At 37.9% G+C, this 22,474-nt stretch overlaps 1 protein-coding gene and 1 long non-coding RNA gene across 4 annotated transcripts in view; one reads left to right on the top strand and one right to left on the bottom strand.

Moving 5' to 3' along the window:
• The window catches only part of LOC113246550 (glycine N-phenylacetyltransferase-like), a 25,802-nt gene extending 3,328 nt beyond the window's left edge, over positions 1–22,474 (top strand). Inside the window, exons 2-7 of one of the 3 annotated variants that reach the window (XM_048216267.2) lie at positions 1,483–1,572; positions 4,141–4,248; positions 7,134–7,260; positions 8,354–8,525; positions 10,403–10,590; positions 15,682–22,474. In XM_048216267.2, the coding sequence (XP_048072224.1) occupies positions 1,495–1,572; positions 4,141–4,248; positions 7,134–7,260; positions 8,354–8,525; positions 10,403–10,590; positions 15,682–15,800 (792 nt within the window). In that variant the 5' untranslated portion in view covers positions 1,483–1,494 and the 3' untranslated portion in view covers positions 15,801–22,474. Of the gene's footprint in view, positions 1–1,482; positions 1,573–4,140; positions 4,249–7,133; positions 7,261–8,353; positions 8,526–10,402; positions 15,240–15,681 lie in introns of those variants that run through there. The other 2 variants (XM_026487156.4, XM_044379778.3) reach the window with 2 other exon arrangements.
• LOC123000394 (uncharacterized) overlaps positions 17,548–22,474 on the bottom strand; it is a 39,183-nt gene continuing 34,256 nt past the window's right edge. The window contains exon 6 of the long non-coding RNA XR_006408349.3: positions 17,548–20,582. This is a non-coding gene — a long non-coding RNA (uncharacterized LOC123000394). The remainder of the gene's footprint in view (positions 20,583–22,474) is intronic.

Below are 22,474 nucleotides of genomic sequence, written 5' to 3'. Positions count from 1 at the left end.
GGAGCACATATGAAAAAATCGAAACATTAATCTATCCAAGAATTTCCCACCATGTTAAAACCGAAGCTCACAGGGATGGAAATCTTGTCAGTTCTTGCTGACTCTGACCTTGGTAGATTGGGTGCCCTGTAGAGGACAGGCTCCTTCATTAGGGGGCTAAACACCCTGGTTCAGATGACAGAGAAGCTGAAGGCAAACCCAGGGGACAGTGAAGCACTTGCCTGCCCAGCCATGGCCTCATATCATGAAGTTAGCAACTAAATGTCCGCTGCTTCAACTCTGTCCCCCAAATCTCCCCTAGGAACCTCTCATATGGCCCAATCTAGCTGCAGCCATGCAAGGAAGGGAATTCCAGGAAAGGTAGCTCAGCCTAGCTGGGGTGATGCCTTACAGAGCCACTCCAGTGAGCTCTCAATCAAGATTTATCGAGTGATCGAATAAGTGACTGGATGAATAGATCAATTTCAACAGGAAGAACCCTAAGGCCATATGATCTCAAACAACTGAGAGGTCAGCCAGAGAAGAGTCTGTTTTTTAGAGAGGAGTAAGCAAAGCTCATGGAGTGGTTTTCTGCATGCCAATGATGGCTCAGGCTGCGGTAGGCTCAAAGTCCAGAGTCCTGTGTGGAGGGGAGAAGATTAATTAAAGTTTAGACAACTGTTCTGATGGAACAGTGAGGATAAAAAGTCAAGCTAATCATTTATGAACAGTAAACAGGGCTGGAAAATCCAATGTGGGGAAGTGCGCTGTAGAAGGGGCAGGACCAATACAGCTCAGAGAATGTTTTACCCAAGTTTAGCCTATTCTTAGTGGGGGGTGTTAAGAAGGGGTTATATGTTGACTCAGTCTAGAGAAAGAAGAGAAACTTATTTATTTATTATTTTTTAATGTTTTTTTATTATGTTAGTCACCATACAGTACATCCCTGGTTTTTGATGTAAAGTTCGATGATTCATTAATTTAACCAACATTTGGTTAACAAGCAGTTTGTTTTGATATATCAGTGGGTGACTCACAGCTCAGCTAATCATTTCTAAGGCAGAGATTGGGAATTTGGAGGGTTGGTGCCTGGCCTTGTCATAGGTAAGCAAGCGGGGCATCCATGAGTCTTATTAAGGCAGGTGGGAGGAAGGAAGTTTCCTTGCAGTAAGCCCTTCCAGGAACACAAAGTAGATGGAAGGATTTCTTAGTACAACCTTAATTATTGGTATGCTGGGTGTTATAAAAATTAAAATAAAAATTTCATAAAGATTTTTAAAAGTTTAGAAAATACTAAAAAGTCGTTTTGGAAGGATGCACCTGTGGTTTCTGCCAGTCTTATTCTTCCTAGGAGTTAGTGAGGAGTTCGGTGAATGGGGCACCAATAAAACAGCAAGAATGAAGGCCTGACCATTACCTAGAACTGTCTGTTGTGTCTGTTTTGTGTCTTTGTATGTTTTCCATCGCATCTCATTCCTTGATATTTCTTGATCCTCTCTTTAGGTGAAAACCAAGATGTTCCACCTACAAGGCCCACAAGTGCTGCAGATGCTAGAGAAATCCTTGAGGAAGAGCCTCCCAGAGTCCTTAAAGGTGACAGAACATTCTTAGGGGAGCACAAAAGGACTAGCAACTGCTATGAAAGAAGTAGGAAGGAGAACAAGGTTTCTCTGAGCACCTACTCTGTGCCAGGCACTCACGGGTCTTACATCTCATTTAGCTTACATCACCTTACTGGAAGGCAAGTCTGTTATGTCCATGTAACCAAAGAGGAGATTCAAGCTCAGTTTTAAGACTTGACCAAGATCACACCACTAGTGAGTGTGTGAATTAATGTGTGAATTAAATCCACTATGATCTTTGCTGTGTGATGATCCAAAAACACCTCTTTGTGCCATTCCAAGAATTATATTATGTAACACTGGAGGATTTCCCAGAACTGCACAGTTGACTGAACTAACATTAATGTTTAACTTATTCTTTCTTAACAATTGAGTGCCTGACAAAAGTTAACCATTATGATTCTTGTTTGAAATTAATGATAGGCCAGTTTCTATTTTGTCAAACCCCAAAGCTTATGTGGGGTTTGGGATGAGATATAGGATGAGACAGAAATTTTGTTTTAGAAACAGATCAATGATCTTGCATATAAAGAGGAGGTTTTTTTTTTTTTTTTTTTGATGGGGCAATAATATATGTTGCAAAGGGACTAGAATACTACTAGGGATAAAGAGTGCCATTGCATTTTAATAAAAGTATCAATTCACCACAAAGACATTAAAAATGCTGAAATGTATACACCTAACAACAGAGGTTCAAAGGACATGGGACAAGAATCAATAGAACTGAAAGAACAAATAAATAAACCCATGCGTGTAATTAAAGATTTTTAACACTCCTCTCTGAGTAATTTATAGAATAGACAGAAAACCTATAACATATATAGAAGACCTGAAAAATACTATGAACCAACTTAATTGACATTTACAGAGTACATCCCTCAACAGTAGCAGAATACACATTCTTTCCAAATGTGTACAAAGATAGACCACATTTTTAAGACTTTTGAAAGAACTGAAATCCTAACAAGTGTGTCCTTCAACAATATGATATTAAACTTTAAAAAACCCTGAAAGGTATCTAGAAAAACACCCAAATTTTAGAAATATATGACTCATTTCTAAATAAACCACACTTCAAAATCATAAGGAAAATTAGAAAATATTTGAGTTGAGTAAAGACAAAAGCACAACATATCAAAAGTTTTGGGATACAGCTAAAGCAGTGATAAATGGGAAATATATAGCAGTAAGTGCCTTACTGAAAAAAAATAGTGGTTTCAATCAGTGCTTTAAGTTTCCATCTGAAAAATTAGAAAAAGAAGAATAAATTAACTCCAAAGCAAATAGAATTAAGAGAATGTTAAATGATAAGAGCAGAAACCAATGAATTTGAGAGGAGAAAACCAATTAAGAAAATGATCAATCTGGCTCATTGAAAAGATCAATAATGTTGATAAACTTCTGATTCAGAAATGCATAGAGAAGACACAAATAAAACTAGGAATGAATCAGGGGACATTAATACCAACCCCATAAACATTATAAAGATAATAAAGACATACCATTATCAACACTGTGCCCATAGATCTCACAATTTATGTTCTGTGAAAAATACAAATTACCTGTCAACAGTCACTGAAGAAGAAAAATAGAACCGAAATCATCCTGTATCCATTGCAGAAACTGATTTCATAATTTAAAACTTTCCAACAAAGAAAATACCATTGCTCAGATGGCTTTCATGACGATTTCTACCACACGTGTAAGGAAGAAATAATATCAATTCTCTGCAAACTCTTGCAGAATAGATCAGAGGAGGAAACACTAGCCAACGCATTTCATGAGTCCAGAATTACCCTAATATGAAAACCAGAAGTGGATTTTATTTAAAAAAAAAAAAAAGAGAAAGAACTAGAGAACAATATTCCTCACGAACATAGATGCAAAAATCCTCAACAAAATACTATCAAGTGAAATCCATCAATATATCAATAGGATAATACATTATAACCAAGGGGAATTTATCTTGAGAATGAAGGCAGGTTCAACATTCAAAGATCAATCAGTGTATTTCACTGTATCAACAGATTAAAGAAAAAAGCCAGATGATCTCTTAATAGATGCAGAAGAAAAATCAAACTGGAGTTCTTTCCTATGATGGATATTATGCAGTCATTAAAAATGATTATATTTGTGTTTGTTGACATGGAAATATACCCTTGGTATTGTGTGTGTGTGTGTGTGTGCGCGCTAAACTAATATATATTAGGTAATTTCATTGCTTAAAAATTGTATGTGTATTTGTCAATAAATGAAATAAAATGGAAAGATATAACCTAAGCTCGACGAAGTGATAGTGGATGATTTTTAACTAATTAATTTATCTGGATGTTTAACTGTATTCATAAATGTTCTTATGGTTTGACCCCCAAATCTATTCTATTTGGAGTAATAAAGTGGAATCTGAAGGTGATTTGAACCACATGCCCTATCACTTACTGACTTGATTTTATAGAAATAATCCTTGTCCTGATCAAACAAGGCACTTTACCATCCTTTTCTAATAAGCTGACCCCCTATCTTTCTTGGGATGCCACAGGTGTATGGAACCATCTTCCACATGAACCAGGGAAACCCATTTAAGTTAAAGGCCCTGGTGGACAAGTGGCCTGACTTTACAACAGTGGTTATCCGCCCTCAGGAGGAGGTAAGGTGCCAGATGTGGAATGAGTACACTTTTGTGTTCTTATTTGCTCTGTGCCTACCATGCACCTGGCAATGTGGTAGACCTAGGGGATATAGAAATGAATTGTATGATGGTGAGCAAGGCGCTGTCCTCAAGAAGTCCACAGCCTGGAGGAAAAGATAGATAAGTGAATAAATTACAACATGGAGTGAAAACATATACATACAACATATAAGCACATACAACATACAAGATACAAGCAGTACTGTCCAAGAGATGATGAAAACGAAAGATGTCAGGGCATGCAAATAGAGGACCAGAGGGCCTTCTAGGTAGGCATTTCACCAAGACTGGATTTTGAAGATAAATAGGATTTTAGCACACTGACAAGAATAGAGAGTACATTCTAAACAGAAAAAAATAAAAATATGTAGAGGTAAATATAAAGAATGTTAAGAAAATATAAAGAACAATTTGCAATGCCTGTATTTGGGAATATATTTTCAGTTCCAAATTTAAAGATCACTCAAACTAAGTGCTTAATACATTTCAAATACAAATATGTTACAAGCATATTGGAAAACATAAAGTAAAAATTTATGCATGCAAAATATATGTATATATAAAAATATATATGTATATATTATACACATATATATATATTTTACTATTATGTTATGTTAGTCACCATACAGTACATCATTAGTTTTTGATGTAGTGTTCCATGATTCATTGTTTGCTTATAACACCCAGTGTTCCATGCAGTATGTGCCCTCCTTACTACCCATCACCGGGCTAGCCCATACCCCACCTCTCCCCTCTAAAACCCTCAGTTTGTTTCCGGTGTCCATAGTCTCTCATGGTTCATCTCCCCCTCTGTTTCCCCCCTTCATTTTTCCCTTCTTTCTCCTAATGATCTCCCTGCTATCTTTTGGAATAAATTTTGTGTTTCAATTTTTTGAGGAATGCAAATAACTTTTTAAAATAATAGTGAATTGTGGTTTACATTTTAAAGACATCATGTGTCTAATAAGGGGTTAATATCCAAAATATATGAAGAACTTATACAACTCAACACCAAAAAAACAAACAACCCAATTAAAAAATAGGCAGAGGACCTGAAAAGACATTTATCCAAAGAAGACACACAGATGGCCAACAGACACATGAAAAGATGCTCAATATCACTAATTATCAGGGAAATGCAAATCAAAACCACATGAGATATCACTTTATATCTATCAGAATGGCTCAAATGAAAGACACAAGAAGTAAATGTTCGTGAGGATGTGGAACAAAAGGAACCCTTGTACATGGTTGGGAATGTATATTAGTGCAGTCTTTATGGAAAACAGTATGGAAGTTCCTCAAAAACTTAAAAATTAAATGACCATATGATCCAATAATTTCACTATTGGGTATTTACCCAAAGTAAGTGAAAATACTAATTTGAAAAGATATATGCACCCCTATGTTTATTGCAGGAATATTACAATAACCGAGATATGGAAGCAATCCAAGTGTCCATCGATACATGAATGGATAAAGAATATGATTTATATATGTATAAACATAACTTTATATATAAAATATATAAGTATAATTATTTATATATTATATATAATGGAAAATTACTCAGCCATAAAAAAGAATGAAATCTTGTCATTTACAACAATGCGGATGGACTTAGAGGGTATAATGTTAAATGAAATCAGTCAGAGAAAGACAAAATATGATTTCACTCACATGTGGAATTTAAGAAACAAAACAAATGAACAAAGAAAAAAGAGACAAACAAAAACCAGACTCTTAAATACAGAAAAAAAACTGGTGGTTGCCAGAGGGGAGGGAGGTGGGGGGATGGGTGAAGTAGGTGAAGGGGTTTAAGGGTACTTTTATCGTGATGAACACTGAGTAATGTATAGAATTGTTGAATCATTTTATTGCATACCTGAAACTAATATAACGCTGTATATTCATTATACTTAAAAAAAATTTAAAAATTTTTAAAAAGGAAAAATAAAAATATCATGTGTCTTTATTTCATCAGCTATATCATATATAAGTGAAAAATTCTAATACAAGGCTACCTGTGTCAATTTCAACATCGTTATGTTTATAATTCATTTGTTCTGAGACTCTTTTTTTTTGAGACTCTTTTAAATAGAGTAAGATTTACTCTTGCAATGGAAGCTTGCCTTTGATAGAAATACTTTCTTTCTCCTGAGGATTACAGAATTACAGAAGAATGTTTTCTTTTTTTTTTCTTTTTTTATAATAATATTTTTTTTATTATGTTATGTTAGTCACCATACAGTACATCCCTGGTTTTTGATGTAAAGTTCGATGATTCATTAGTTGTGTATAACACCCAGTGCACCATGCAATACGTGCCCTCCTTACTACCCATCACCGGTCTATCCCATTCCCCCACACCCCCCTCCCCTCTGAAGCCCTCAGTTTGTTTCTCAGAGTCCACAGTCTCTAATGCTAAGTGAAATAAGTCAAGCAGAGAAAGACAACTATCATATGGTTTCCCTCATCTATGGAACATAAGAACTAGGAGGATCGGTAGGAGAAGAAAGGGATAAAGAAAGGGGGATAATCAGAGGGGGGAGTGAAGCAGAAGAATGTTTTCTAAACCAGTGCATATTTGGTTGATTTGAAATTGTAACACAGCACATAAATACCTAGTTCAGCAAGTTTTTCTTAACCATAAATTGAGTGATTAAATCCCTGACTTGCTTTCATGATGTAAATGATTCAGGAATAATGATAGTACATCAAGAAAAATATCAGTATTTATAAGTTTATAAAAAAGCACAGTATAATGAAATAGTAAAGCCAAGTATTCCAATCACTGGGTATAATCATTTTGATTTATTCCACATTACCTAACCAAACAGGAAATGACCGATGATTTTGATCACTATACCAACACCTACCAAATCTATTCGAAGAATCCCCCAAACTGTCAAGAATTCCTTGGTTCATCAGGTGTCATCAACTGGAAACAACATTTGCAGATCCAAAGTAAGTAAGGGATCTGGGAAGTGTGATGGCTTCTGTGACTGTTCATGGCTACTCCTGCGGGGTCCCTTTTCACCCTGAGAACATTCCCCTACAGCCTTTGTAGGGGTAGGAAGCTCCACCAAACCCCACTCAGCTAGATGCTCTTTTTTTGCATCACCGGCTACCACCTCCGCAGTGGAACAGAATTCAAACATTGCAAACTAGGGACTTGACACAGGGAACTGTGAATAATGGAATTTCTTGTTAGCTGAGGATTCATGACATATTTTTGCAGACATATTCAGGGTCCCTTGGGTGATTAGGTGTGAGAGTAGAGCTCCCTCCCCCTCAGGCCTTCCATTCCTAGGATAAGAATGACAGTTCCTTGTGCCAGAGAGCGCCTCCAGGTCACAAGAACAACTACCATCGTTGTGAGCATGCCCTCCAGAGTCAGATTCTCTAGGGTGGCATACTTGCTCTGCCTGTTACTTGCTCTGTGATTTGAGCAAGTGATGTAACTTATCTATTATTCAGTTTCCTCATATCTAAAAAATGAGGGTAGGAAAAGTACCTAAAACATAGGGTCAGTGGAAGAATTAAATGTGGTATTAGACCAATACCTGGGCATGAAGTATGTGCACATTCAAGGTTGGCTACTATTTTTATTTTTATTTTTTTATTTTATTTTATTTTATTTTTAAAGACTTTATTTATTTATTCGACAGAGATAGAGACAGCCAGCGAGAGAGGGAACACAAGCAGGGGGAGTGGGAGAGGAAGAAGCAGGCTCATAGCGGAGGAGCCTGATGTGGGGCTCGATCCCACAACGCCGGGATCACGCCCTGAGCCGAAGGCAGACGCTCAACCGCTGTGCCACCCAGGTGCCCCATGGCTACTATTTTTAAAATACCATTTCTCCATTGATTTCACAGTGATATAGTCAGGATTTCTAGTATTATCTGCTTGCATAAGAGAATGACTTGGGCATGGTCACATGGTTAATGGCAACACCAGAAGCAACACTGCCTGACTTTAAATTCTGCATATTTCCACTAGGAAGCGTCTGTCGCCTCTATATGGGCAATTATTTCTCACCTTACTTTACCCTCTCTAGGTTCACAGTCCAGCCTGAACGAAGTGATACAAAACCTTGCAGCTGCTGAATTGGTCAAGGTCAAGCAAGAACAAGGCATTCTGTATATGTTGCCCAAGACAGCAAGTAAACTGCTCCCTTCCTTGCCGGAGGCAAATAACTTGCCTCTGAAATCTGGCAGACGCAAAGTCATGTAAGTTTGAAAAAAGATGCTCTGAATTTGTCTTATCTTTCTGTGTGGAAGAGGCCTCCCAACTTCTTTCCCTATGTTCCCTCTCGCCTCCCTACAAACCATTTCCTGGGTGATCCTTCTGGACGTGGATTATGTCAATTCATCCACTTAAAAGCCATCCGTGTTTCTCAGCTCCCATGCCCATTACAGACATTTGGGGTCCTACGAGACCTGCAATCCACCACCTCTTGGACTTCGTCTTGTCCCTCTTGCTTACTCTCACCAGCCACTTTGGCTTTTTTTCTGTGACTTGATTTCATACACTCACACATGCCTTTGGACCACTGCATTTGTTCTTTACCTAAAACGTCCTTCCCTCTGATCTTTGCATTTCTGCTGCTTTCTTGCCATTCATTTTCTCAAATGTCATTTCCTTCGACAGCTCTCCTCAGAGTAACCTAAAACCACCCCTTCCCGTAATTCTTCATCACAAAATCCAATTTTTGTTTTCCTCAGTGCACTTATCACTATCCAAAATCAGCTTATTTGTGTATTTATTGACCTACTTTTTGTTTGATTCTTCCTTGTAACAATTCAAACTCTACAAGAGCGGGAGATAGTCTTTATGTTGTTCACCAAGTTTTCAGTAGCCAGAACAGAACACAAAGTAGATATTTCATAAATATGCAATGAATTTACTTCTCAGAGCAAAACTTCTCCAGTAAAAAGAATTTAAGCATATTATATATTTCCCTCCACTGATGCCTGAATAGAATTAAAACTGATACAGGGCTGTGATATGGAGATGTCCAATCCTGCGGCCCTGTGGTGTAAAAATGCCTGGAAAAGCCGTATTCACACTGTACTGCCCCTTACCTCTGAAAGACACCTCCAAATCTATAATCTTGTTTGATTTCTTTTTCTTTTCTTTTTTTCCCAATTTTTATTTCTTTTATTCTGAAAAGAGTAAAATGAGTTAAATAATTTACTGTTTATCTGTCTAGGCTTGGACAGTCAACAACAGCACACACTTCAATTTTTGGTATATTTGCATAACTGTAAATATTTTAGGAATTTTTTTCTTAAGCTCTCTCTTTTTTTTAAATAATAATTTTTATTATGTTATGTTAGTTTGATTTCTTGCCCATCCCACAAGATAGACAAGGTAGGAGACATTATCCCCATTTTCCTGATGGAAAACAGGTCCAGCTGATGAAACAGCTTGTTTGGGTAACCTGGATGGTTAAGGGCACAACTGGGGCTCATGTCTACATCTCCTGCTTCCCCATTGTGGGCTCTTCCCAGGACACCTCCCGAAGCCCTTGTACAGCACTGCAGCAGCCTTCAGACAAGCGTTCTGTAAGGCGGGGGCTGCCTGCACTCCACACCACGGTCTCTCCCTGGACTTCAGCTCTCCCACAGTGGCCAAGGAGCCTCTGACACCAACATACAGAGCTTCCAGGATGACAGGATTCCAAGTTCTGGCTTTATAGCTTGCTAGCATATGCTTTGAGGCACTTGCTTATTTTCTGCTTACCTGTTCTTATGTGTAGAACAGGGATGTTATCAATCCTCCCATCTTAAGTGCAGAATCACAGCAATGTTGACAAAAATAATGCTTCATTTTAGTGTAATTCTTATTTTGTGTGTGGCACAAGTCCTACGTACTTATCATGTGATAGCTCTGATATTATTTAACAGAGGTGCTACTAATATCACCACTGTGTTAATATCTCCATTTTATAAGAACATTATGAATTCGGGCAGTCTGGCTGCAGAATCTATGCCTTTACCGTGCTCCAATTTGCATTGTCTGAAGACAATTTTGGGGAAAACAAATATAATACTCCACAGTATGTGTGATATTATGGGGTGTTCTTTTCCTGTGTTCTCAACAGCAACGAAGAGATGTTTAAACTCTCCTCCATGGATGTGACCCACGCTGCCTTGGTGAATAAATTCTGGCATTTCGGCGGCAATGAGAGGAGCCAGAGATTCATCGAGCGCTGTATCCGGACCTTCCCCACCTTCTGCCTGCTGGGGCCCGAGGGGACCCTTGTGTCCTGGAGCCTGATGGACCAGACAGGCGAGATTCGGATGGGGGGTACTCTGCCTGAGTACCGGGCCAAGGGTCTCATCTCCTATCTCATGGATGTTCACAGCCATGCTCTGGTCAAACTTGACTACCCTACCTATTACCATACATTGGAAACCAACAAAATCATACAGAAAATGAGTCACAGTCTGAATCATATCACCATGCCCTGTAACTGGAACCAGTGGCACTGTGTGCCTCTGTGAAGCAGTCCTGAACACAAGACAGTGTTGGGTGGGCTGACGTGGCAGGCGGAGTGGATGGGTGGGCAGAGAGAGAAAGAATAAATTGTAATCAGCAGTAAAGTGCTGTGTGTTGTCTGGGCTCTGGGAAGCAGTACAAATGGTCAACAGAACCACCATGGTCCCTGCTCTCAAACTACTCATGGACTCCCCTTTGAGTCCAGCAGACCTGGCATGGCCAGACCTTCCTGTAGCGGACCCTGGTCTTGTTCAGTTTCCTACACTTCTGGATCTCAGTGACACACTATTCAGCTGCATTCTGCCCTAATGCTTCTCCTGGAACACCTATCTTACACGTAGAGTATCGCTAATACACATATCCTGACACTTTTGCCAAGATGTGGCATTATCTTAAAGGTAGTAAAATTTTCCTCTCTCTTTCCTTTACCTTCCATCTCCCCGCCCCCACCCTCAACTAGTTTCACTGAGGTATAATTGACAAATAAAATTATAATACATAAAGTATAAAATGTGGTGATATCTATCATCTATCTATCTATCTATCTATCTATCTATCATCTATCTATCTATCTATCTATCTATCTATCTATCTATCTATACATATACACACACATTGTGAAAGGCCTCCCACAACCAAGTTGATTAATACTTTCATTATTTCATATACTTACTTTTGTGTGTGGGAGACAGAACACTTAAGATCTAATCTCTTAGCAAATTTCAATGACACATTACAGAATTATCAACAATAATCACCATGCTATACATTAGGCCCTTAGCACTTAACTCAAGACTGAAAGTTTGAACCCTTTTTTTATTATAATAATTTTTTTTATTAATTATGTTAGTCACCATACAGTACATCCCTAGTTTTTGACGTAAAGTTCCGTGATTCATTACTTGCGCATAACACCCAGTGCACCATGCAATACGTGCCCTCCTTACTACCCATCACCAGCCTATCCCATTTCCCCACCCCCCCTCCCCTCTGAAGCCCTCAGTTTGTTTCCCAGAGTCCATAGTCTCTCATGGTTCATTCACCAGCCTCTCCCTATGCTGTCCACATCCCAGCCCCTGGCAACCACCATTCTACTCTTTCTATGAGTTTGACTTTTTTTTTTTAAATTTTATTTTAAAGCTTCCACATGTGATACCATGTAGTATTGGTCTGTATCTGTCTGGCCCAATTTATTCTTTCTCTCTCTGCCCTCCAGACTCAACCATGTTGTCAAAAATGGCAGGATTTCCTTGCTATTTTATGGCTGAATAATAGTCCATTGTGTGTGTGTGTCTGTGTACACCACATCATCTCTATCCATTCATCTGTCCACGAGTTGGCTGTTGTGAACAATGCAGTGAAGACGGGAATGTAGAAATCTCTCCTAGACACTGATTTCATTTCCTTAAGATACATATACCCAGAGGTAGGATTGCTGAATAATATGGAAGTTCTATTTTTAATTTCTTGAAGAACCTCCACACTGTTTTCTACAGTGGCTGTCATGATTTACATTCCCACCAACAGTGCACAGGGTTCCCTTTCCTCCACATCCTTGCCGGCCTCGTTCTCTCCTGTCTTTTTGATAACACAAACTCTGACAGACGAGGGTAATATCTCACTGTGGTCTCGATTTGCCTATCCCGATGATAGTGATAAGCATCTTTTCATGCCCCTGTTGGCCATTTGTGTGTCTTCTTCAGAGAAATGTCTTTTCAGGTCCTCTGCTCATTTTTTGGTTGGATGGGGTTTTGTTTGGTTTTGCTCTTGAGCTATTGGAGTTCCTTATATATTTTGGAGATTCATCTCTCATTAGATATATAGTTTTCAAATATTTTCTCCCATTTCATACTATGCCTTTTTATTTTGTTGATAGTTTCCTTTGCTGTGCAGCAACTTTTTGGTTTGATGTAGTCCCACTTGTTAATTTTTGTTTTTATTGTGTTTGGTTTTAATCCAAAAAATTGTTACCAACACCAATGTCAAGGAGTTTTTCCCCTGAGTCTTCTTTTGGGAGTTTTATGGTTTCAGGTCTTATATGTATGTCTTTAATTCATTTTGAGTTGATTTTTGTGTATAGTGTAAGGTAGTTGTCCAGTTTCATTCTTTTTTGCGTGTGGATATCCAGTTTTCCCAACATCATATATTGAAAAGACTGTCTTTTATCTATTATATATTTCTGGAATTTTTCTTGAAAATTACCTGACCATATATACATGGGTTTATATCTGGGCTCTCTATTCTGTTCCAGTAATCTACGTGTCTGCTTTTATGCCAATATTATAATGTTTTGATTATTATAGTTTTGATTATTTGATTATTATAATGTTTTGATTATTTGTAACGTAGTAAGAAGTCAGGAAGTATAATGTCTCCTACTTTGTTCTTCTTTTCCAGCATCTTTTTGACTGTTTGGGGTCTTCTGTGGTTCCATACAAATTTTAGGATTGTTTTTTCTATTTCTATTGGAATTTTGATAAGGATTGCGTTGATAAAGATTGCTTTTGGTAGAATATACCTCTGCACAATATTAATTTCTTCAGTCCATGAACACAGAATCCTTTTCCATTTATGTGTGTCTTCTTAAATTTCTTTCATTAATGTTTTATAGTTTTCAGGGTACAGATCAGTGACCTCCTTGTTTAAAACTATTCCTAAGCATTTTACTCTTTTGGTTGTTATTATAAATGGGACTTTCTTAATTTCTCTTTCTGATAATCCTTTGTTAGAGTCTAGAAATGCAACTCATTTTTTTATCCTGATTTTGTATTCTGGAACTCCACTGACTTGTTTCTTAGTTTTTGTAGGTTTTTTTGTTTTGTTTTGTTTTGTTTTGTTTTTTTGGTGGAATCTTCAGGGTTTTCTATACATAAGATAATGTCACCAGTAGACACAATTTCACTTCTTCCTTTCTTACCTGGATGTCTTTTATCTCTTTTCCCAACCTGCAGTGCTACATTGAAGATAAGTAGCAAGAGGAGACATCTCTGTCTTTTTCCTAATCTTAGAGGAAAAGTGTTCAGCTTTTCACCATTTAGTATGAAGTTAGCTGTGGGCTAATATACAGAGATAAAATCCACTTCCTCATGGTGTATGATTCTTCTAATGTGTTGTTGAATGTGGCTTGCTAGTATTTTGTTGAGAATTCTTGCCTCTATGTTCATTAGAGACACTGATCTTTCGTTTTCTTGTTGTGTCCTTGTCTAACTTTGGTATCAGGGTAATGCCGGCCATATAAAATGAGTTTGGAAGTGTACCCTCCTCTTTAATTTTTTCAAAGCGTTTGAGAAAGGTTTGCATTAATTCTTTTTTAAATGTTTGGTAGAATTTCCCCATGAAGTCCTCTGGTTCTGAGCTTTTCTTTGTTGGGTGTTTTTGATTATTCAGCTTTCTTACTAGTAATTGGTTTAATCAGATTTTATACTTCTTTATAATTTAGTTTTTATAGGTTGCATGTTTCTAAGAATTTATCAATCTCTTCTGGGTTATCCAATTTTTGGTTAATAATTGTTAATAGTGGTCTCTTATGATTCTTCTCATTTTTGTGTCATCATTCGTAATCTCTCTTCTTTCATGTCTGGTCTTATTCATTTGAGTCTTTTCTCTTTTTTTCTTAGTTGGTCTAACTAAAGGTTAATCAATTTTGTTTATCCTTTAAAAAAACTCTGAGTCTCATTTATCTTTTCTATTATTTTTCTAGTCTCTATTTTACTTATTTATGCTCTGGTAGTTATTTTCTTCTTTTTACTACTTTTGTGCTTATTTCTTCTTTTTTTAGTTTTTTGAGGTGTGAGATTAGATTGTTTGAGATCTTTCTTTTCTCTTAAGAATTCATCATCATAGACTTTTCTCTTTGAATTGCTTTTGCTGCATTGTATATGTTTTAGTATATAGTGTCCTTTTTCACGATTCTGAAAATTTTTTTAATTAAAAAATTTTTTTGAATCACTGTTGTTCAGGAACATATTGTTTAATCTCTACATATTTGTGTATTTTCCAGTTTTTGTCTTTGTTATTGATTTTTAGTTGTATGCCACTGTGGTCACAAAAGATGCTGGGTATGATTCCAATCTTTTAAAATTTGTTAAGACTTGTTTTGTGGTCTAATATATAACCTATCCTGGAGAATGTTCCATGTGCCCTTAAGAAAAAAAAGTGTATTCAACTGCTGTATGATGGAATATGTGTATGTTATCTGTTAGGTCCATTTGGTCTAATATGTAGCTCCAATCCAATGTTTCTTTACTGATTATCTGCCTGGGTGATCTATTCATTGTAGAAAGTGGAATATTGAAGTCCCTTTCTATTATTTTTATTGTTTTCTATCTCTCCCTTCAGCTCTGTCAATATCTGCTTTATATATTTAGGCATTCCATTGTTTGGTACATATATATTTTTAAGTATCATATTCTTTGAATAAATTGACATGTTAATCATTATATAATGACCTTCTTTCTTTCTTACTATAGTTTTGACTTAAAGTCTATTTGGTCTGATATAAGTATAGCTACTCCTACTCTTTTTGTTTCCATTTGTACTGAATATCTTTCAACTTGAAGAAATTCCTTTCAACATTTGTTATAAGGCTGCTCTGGTAGTAATGAAATCCTTCGGCTTTTGTTTGTCTGGGAAAATCTATCTCCCTTCCAGGTCTGAAGGACACTTTCATGGGTAAAGCATTTCTCGGCTGACAGTTGTTTTTCTTTCAGCACTTTGACTATATCATTCCATTCCCTTCAAGCGTTCAAGGTTTCTGCTTAAAAAAATCTGCTTATACTCTTATGAGGGTTTTCTTGTATGTAAAAAGTCACTTGTCTTTTGCTGTGTTTAAAATTTTTTGTCTTTTTTTTTTAAGATTTTTTTTATTTATTAATTTCACAGAGAGAGAAAGAACACGAGCAGGAGGAGCAGGAGAGAGAGGAGCAGGAGAGAGAGGAGCAGGCTCCCCGCTGAGCAGGGAGGCTGATGTGGGACTCGATCCCAGGTCCCCGGGATCATGACCTGAGCGAAGGCAGGTACTTCACCGCTGAGCCACCCAGGCGCTCTTGTCTTTACTTTTTAACAATTAAATTATAATGTGCCTTGGTGTGGGTCTCTTTGGATTATTATTATTATTATTATTATTATTATTATTATGGTTCTCTTTGGGTTTCCTGGATTTTAGTGTCTGTTTCTTTCCCTAGGTTTGGGTCTTTAGCCATTTTTTAAAACACATTTCTGCACTATTCTCTCTCTTTCCCCTTCTGTGACACCTATAATAGGTATATTGGTCCACTTACTTGAGTTCCATAAATTGGTTAAGCTATTTTCACTCTTTTTAGTTATTTTTTTAAATTTTTGCCTCTGATTAGATGATTTCTATTGACCTATCTTTGAGTTTTCTGATCCTTTTCTCCATCTGATCTTGTCTGCTGTTGATCTGCTTTATTGCATTTTTCTGTTTAGTTATTGTGAATTGTTTGGGACTTTCAAAATATATTCTGTCTTTTTGTTGAAATGCTCACTTTGTTCATGCACTGCTCTCCTCAGCTTGGTGAGCATCTTCATGACCATTATTTGGAACTCTCTGTCAGGTAAATTACCTATCTATGTTTCATTAAGACTGGTTTCTAAAGATTTATGTTGGTTGTTTGTTTGTTTGGAACATATTCCTCTGTTCTTTATTTTCCTTGACTCTCTGTGCTGGTTTTGGCACATTAGATAAAACAGCCACGTCTCCCAGTCTTGCCAGACTTGCCTCATGTAGGTAATAATCTTTGTCAATAAACTTGACCTGAACCTTTATTTTCCTCAAGGCTCTGTTTTTGCACTGTCTTTGGTCTTTGTGGTTCCCAGGAGATTAGGGTGTGTCAAGATCTGCTAGTGTCCCAACAGCATGGAAATTGCCCACATGTCTGTTTAGGCTCCCAGAGAGCTATTATTTGCCAGCCCCTTCAGCTTCCAATGCAAGCTAATTAGAAGCCCAACCTCCAGGCAGCACCTGGGAAAGTCAAGATATTCGATATACAATCTAGCCCTATCAGGGAGAAACTGGGAGCTGGGTGTTTTTGCCTACTTACTCTGTGCTAAGTCAGAGGGGAGAGTCTCTGGGAATGCTTTTGTGCCTATTTAGAGTGAACTCTTTATTTTGTGTGTTCCTGGGGGATTCATGAATGCTGAACCTCACTGGCTCCCGAAACTAGGTAATTTAGAAATCAGTCCCCCAAATGGCAGCCTTAGAAGATGAGCTGCTAAAAAAAAAAAAAAAAAAAAAAAAAAAAAAAAAAAAAAAAAGGTAGAGAGAAGATAATGAGGTGCTAGATTTGTAGACAAACTCCTTTCAGGAAGAAACTGGAGACTTTGTTTTATTACTGCAGTTATATGAGGAGAGAAAGCAGAAGATGTACCACTAGCTCTTTTAGGTTCTGGGAATATCCCAGTGAGTTCCCACATGTGGGCTGATTGGAAGCCAGAACCTAAGGCAGCAGCTGAGAAAGTATACAGTCAAATCCTTTCCAGGGACAAACTGGGAGGTGGCATTTTGCCTGCTCCTTCTGTGCTGAGCCCTGAAGGAATTGCTGGGGGAAAAAAATGCTCATGAACCCATTTAAAAACTGCTTCTTTGTTTGATGTGGCCCTGTGAGATTCATGTATGCCAAGCCACAATGGCTCTCAGAGCAAGGTGATTTGGGGGCCCATCCCTTGGGTGGCAACCTTAAAAACTAGGCACTAGATGTGTGGTCCAACCCTTTGCTTCTCAGGAAGAAACTGGGAGTTGGGGGTTCCCTCCTGTTGTAAGGTGCTGTGCTGGGGTGGGGTTTATGGCAAGCATATCTTAGCCCTTCTTATCCATTTCAATGTGGCTCTTTTCTCATTCACCTCATGTGTAGAAGTTGCTCTGAAAGTTTCTGGATTTCTCTCAGAGGGAACTGCCCCCTCTGAGTATGTCCCTGGGAGGAGACAAAGTCAAGAGCCTCCCATTCCACCATCCTGGTGCCATCACTCCTGACCCCCTTTTATTTAGTGACCAAAGTGTGTTCTATCTCTTCAGTAGGTGTTGTGAAGTGAATCTTTCACCAGTAGCCCTTTGATCTCTGTTTAATAACCATGTTAACATATTATGCACATGAATATAGGACATCAGGTATATATGCTCCTCAGAAAGACTGACTAGTGGTAGCATTTTCCTCACAGAAACCCCAAGAAAGTGAGAACAGTGTTATCTTTCTTGAAATGGGTCCATTTCCATCCTGATAATCACCCTGCTATAAACAAATGTTGTGTTTGATTGTGGAAGTTAAACTAGAGGGTCCATCAGTTGGAAGACATTGAGAGGGGATAGTGGGGACACACACTGTCTATAGGTCAATAGATAAATAGATGAATCTTTAGATATTTGTAAATATGCTTCTAGGTCTGTCTCTGTGTGTGTGTGTGTGTGTGTGTGTGTGTTTATAGATCAATATATAAAGAGATCAATATATATCAAATGACAAATATTCAATTATACTAATATATCACATTTACACGACCTTTACTTAATATGGAATACTAAAGTTCCTTTTCTTTCTTTCTTTTATTCCTTTCTCCTTTTTTAAAAAAAAAAAATTTCCTTGAGGGAAATTCCAGGGATTGGAAGTAGTGCTGTCAAAATGAGCAAAGATTCTCCTGCCTTTTTATATGAATGTCTCATGCCCTTTCTATGTGCTAATAGCACAAAACAGATGTGTCGAATTCTCCACAATTTTCTCATTTCAACAATAGAATAGATATTAACTGATCACCTACTGTGTGCCAGGGACTATTCTAGGAATTTGGACACATACTGAATGAAACATAGATCCCTTGAAGAGCTTACATTCTCGTAATCACCTATTAATATAAAACAAAACCCATCAATAATATTACATAAACACTGAGGATGGGGCAGTGTAGTGTAGTGATTAGTACACCCTGTGGAGCTGGACTCTCTGAATGAAAATCCAGATCTGTCTTTTGTCAGCTCTATAATGTGGGGGAAATTATTTAAGATCTCTGTGTCACAGAATTGTCATTCCTAAAATGAGGGAAAACGACAGTTCCCAAATTACAGGTGTATTGCACAAATCAAATGAATGAAAAAAATATAAGCAAACAACTTGGGAAAACGTCTGGCACATATTAAGCACTCCAAAAACATAAGTTGTAATTTTTGGTATTAAGCACCAGGATAGGTGCGATATGGACTGAAGACTATCATTACAAGATGGGGGGCGGGGTGGTCAGGGAATGGTTAGCAAATTGGGTGGGACCAAGCTATAAGATGTCCAGAGTATAATTTACAAATTGGATTCAAAATAATTGGGTGTCAATTTAGCATGTACCACATATATATGTTTAGTAGTCCTTGTGTCAGAAATGTCAGTGGCAGGAAAAGGAAATATCCATTTTTATTGGCTTGAGTCCCAGTATGGACACCAGTTGGATTACTAGGCAGACACAAATTACCCCTTTGCACGATTCCCATTAAACATGCTGACTATTGAAAGCAGAATTGGTTCACAGCAAAGGAAAGAATATTTTCAGCTAGTGTATGTAATAACACAGAAAGACATAAACCTTCGAATTCCAAGAAATGCCTGGCAAGGACATTCACCAGAGTTATTTGAAATTCTACTTGAAGCATCATTTTCTCCAGAGTGCCACCTACCTTTCTGTCCTCTGTGGCCCCATATTCAGAATCACATCTTCTCTCGCCACCACTCAGCAACAGCACAGTTGCTGCATTTCTCATCTTGTGCCATTTTTAAGGCATCCCAAGGTCCCTGAAATTAACATCGACATTAACCAATTCTGCAATCTTGGTCCTATTAACAAACATTAGAGCTGGCTAGATGTTCCGCGGTGAGAGGCTATGTGTCCTAGCCTGTCCTTAAATATTAGAAACCTCTGAGAACCAAACTGGGGGCTCAAGTTTTCTTTCTTCCTTCTTCCTCTCATTTATGATGCCTGCAGCTATAATAGAGAATATTGTGTTTTATATCCTTTTTCTGGACCCACTATCCAGCTAAATCCAGATACCCAAAGATGCTGTTGTGAGAAGGCGTGAAAAAACAAGAGACTCAGAATTTAAAACTTCGTAGTATGACTGAATTGCCAGAAAGAAGGGAAGAGCTCTCCATGCCAAGGCTATAGACCACCACAGCCTATTTCCTTAACACACCAAAGTAACAAGCCATCAAGCTCAGGTCCCTCTCTAAGACATCCCTGTGGTCAGCAAGGGAGGAGGGATACTGTGTCACTGAAGTAGTTATAGGAGACCTCATGACACTCAGAGAAAAAGATTCCTCATGATACCAGTTGGAAAGACAGGATTCCATGTCACGCATGAAATTGAGACACATAGGGATGCTGTATTCATAAGTTACCTAACTTTACAAAGGGTATTTAAAAGTAATGTTAAGTTCTTCCTCAATTTTACTGAGTCCTTTTTCTTTAACCATGACATGCAGCACCGTTTTATTATAGAGGTTGGTTTCCTTATAATATTCCCTCTGTAGATATATAACCGACACATTTATTCTTCTGTATTATTCATTAGGCTATACTATGGCTTTGTGGAGATGGTCTTGCTTACCATCACTGTAGAACACATTCCAGGGAGGGGCGCCTGGGTGGCTCAATCGTTAGGTGTCTGTCTTCGGCTCAGGTCATGATCCCAGACTCCTGGGATAAAGCCCCGCATCGGACTCCCTGCTCGGCGGGAAGCCTGCTTCTCCTTCTCACAGTCCCCTTGCTTGTGTTCCCTCTCTCGCTGTCTCTCTCTGTCAAATAAATAAATAAAATCTTAAAAAAAAAAAAAAAGAGTCCATAGTCTCTCATGGTTCATTCCCCCTTCTGTTATGGACTCTGGGAAACAAACTGAGGGCTTCAGAGGGGAGGGGAGTTGGGGAATGGGATAGGCTGGTGATGGGTAGTAAGGAGGGCATGTATTGCATGGTGCACTGGGTGTTATACGCAAGTAATGAATCATGGAACATTACATCAAAAACTAGGGATGTACTGTATGGTGACTAACATAATAAAAAATTATTAAAAAAAAAAAGGAAAACATTTAAGGGAGGTGGACAGGGTCCGGAGAGGAAAGAGAAGGTTTTCCTACGTACATAATAGCTTGGTGGTTTTTCCAAACTAAACCACAAACCCCAGGGTTTTCTGTCCTCACCTTAATGCATTAGTTCTTCTGGCATTTACTGGCATTCTTTACTTAGTCTCCTTTTGCATTTTCTTATTTCATTTAAAAGTTATTTATAACATCTAGTTGGGTTTTAGACTCTTTGGTTCTATAAATACCTTTCTGTCCTTAAGTATATAGATCTTAAATTTTATGGAGTCCTAAACATTGAATGTAAAGGACTTTGGTAATTGATTGAATCTTGCACTGATTCATATTGTTAGGACTGTACAACTTGTGAGTGCATGTAAAATGATAAGTAATTGAATTTTTTTTATATTTCATAGGGCTTTCCAGGTTGTCACAAACTGTGGGTGTCATTCTACCGTCAATCTTCCTTGATTTAGAAAATGGGTCCTTAACCAGATGATGACAGTTATCACCAGGGTACAAACAGGAGTTTTTTGTCTCCTTAGAAAATACAAGTCCACCTCACGTGTGCTGTATTCCTGCCTAAAAGGCACAACCTGAATCTAGGCACAAGGAAACAAGGATACAAATCCAAATTTACAAAAGACCTTGCCTATGCACTTCAAAAGTATCCATTTCATGAAAGAAAGGCTGAGAAACTACTGAAAATTAGAGAAGTCTAAAAAACATGACTGCTAAATGAATTTCATGACCCTAGAATTGGTCCCAGATCAGAAAAAACATAGCTACAAAAAAAAATTGGGGGGGGGGACAAAAAAATTCCCAATAATTGGGACAACTGGCAAAAATGTGAATATGGATTATATATTTGCTAATATATCAACCCTAAATTTCCTAGGTTTTGTCATAGTATTATTTAAGAAAACACCCTTGTATTTAAAAGATACACTCTGAGGGGTACGTGGGTGACTTAATTGGTTTAGTGTCTGCCTTCGGCTCAGGTCATGATCTCAGGGCCCTGGGATCGAGCCCCACGTCCAGCCCCACGTCGGGCTCCCTTCTCAGCGGGGAGCCTGCTTCTCCCTCTGCCTGCTGCTTCCCCTGTTTGTGTGTGTGCTCTTTCTCTCTGTCAAATAAATTTTAAAAAATCTTTTAAAAGAACAAATAAAAAACATAAAAGATACACCCTGAAATATTTAAAGGGAAAAAGTTCTGAAATGTATTACTTTTACTTTTAAAAGATTCAGCAAAAAATATGAAAAGTAATTGTACATGTAATTGTATACCAAGCTAAATTGTCCAAATGTTAGTAATTGATAAATTCAGGTGAAGAATAGACAAGTTCTAATTATATAATCTTGGTTCATTCCCCCTTCTGTTTACCCCCCCTTCATTCTTCCCTTCCTTCTCCTGCTGGGAAACAAACTGAGGGCTTCAGAGGGGAGGGGGTGGGGGATTGGGCTAGGCCGGTGATGGGTATTAAGGAGGGCACGTATTGCATGGTGCACTGGGTGTTATATGCAAATAATGGATCATGGACTTTACATTAAAAACTGGGGATGTACTGTATGGTGACTGACATAACATAATAAAAAATAATTGTTAAAAAAA

This window comes from Ursus arctos, unplaced genomic scaffold, assembly GCF_023065955.2.
Source record: "Ursus arctos isolate Adak ecotype North America unplaced genomic scaffold, UrsArc2.0 scaffold_23, whole genome shotgun sequence".
NCBI classification, from domain to species: domain Eukaryota; kingdom Metazoa; phylum Chordata; class Mammalia; order Carnivora; family Ursidae; genus Ursus; species Ursus arctos.
This window is presented reverse-complemented; position numbering and strand designations above follow the sequence as displayed.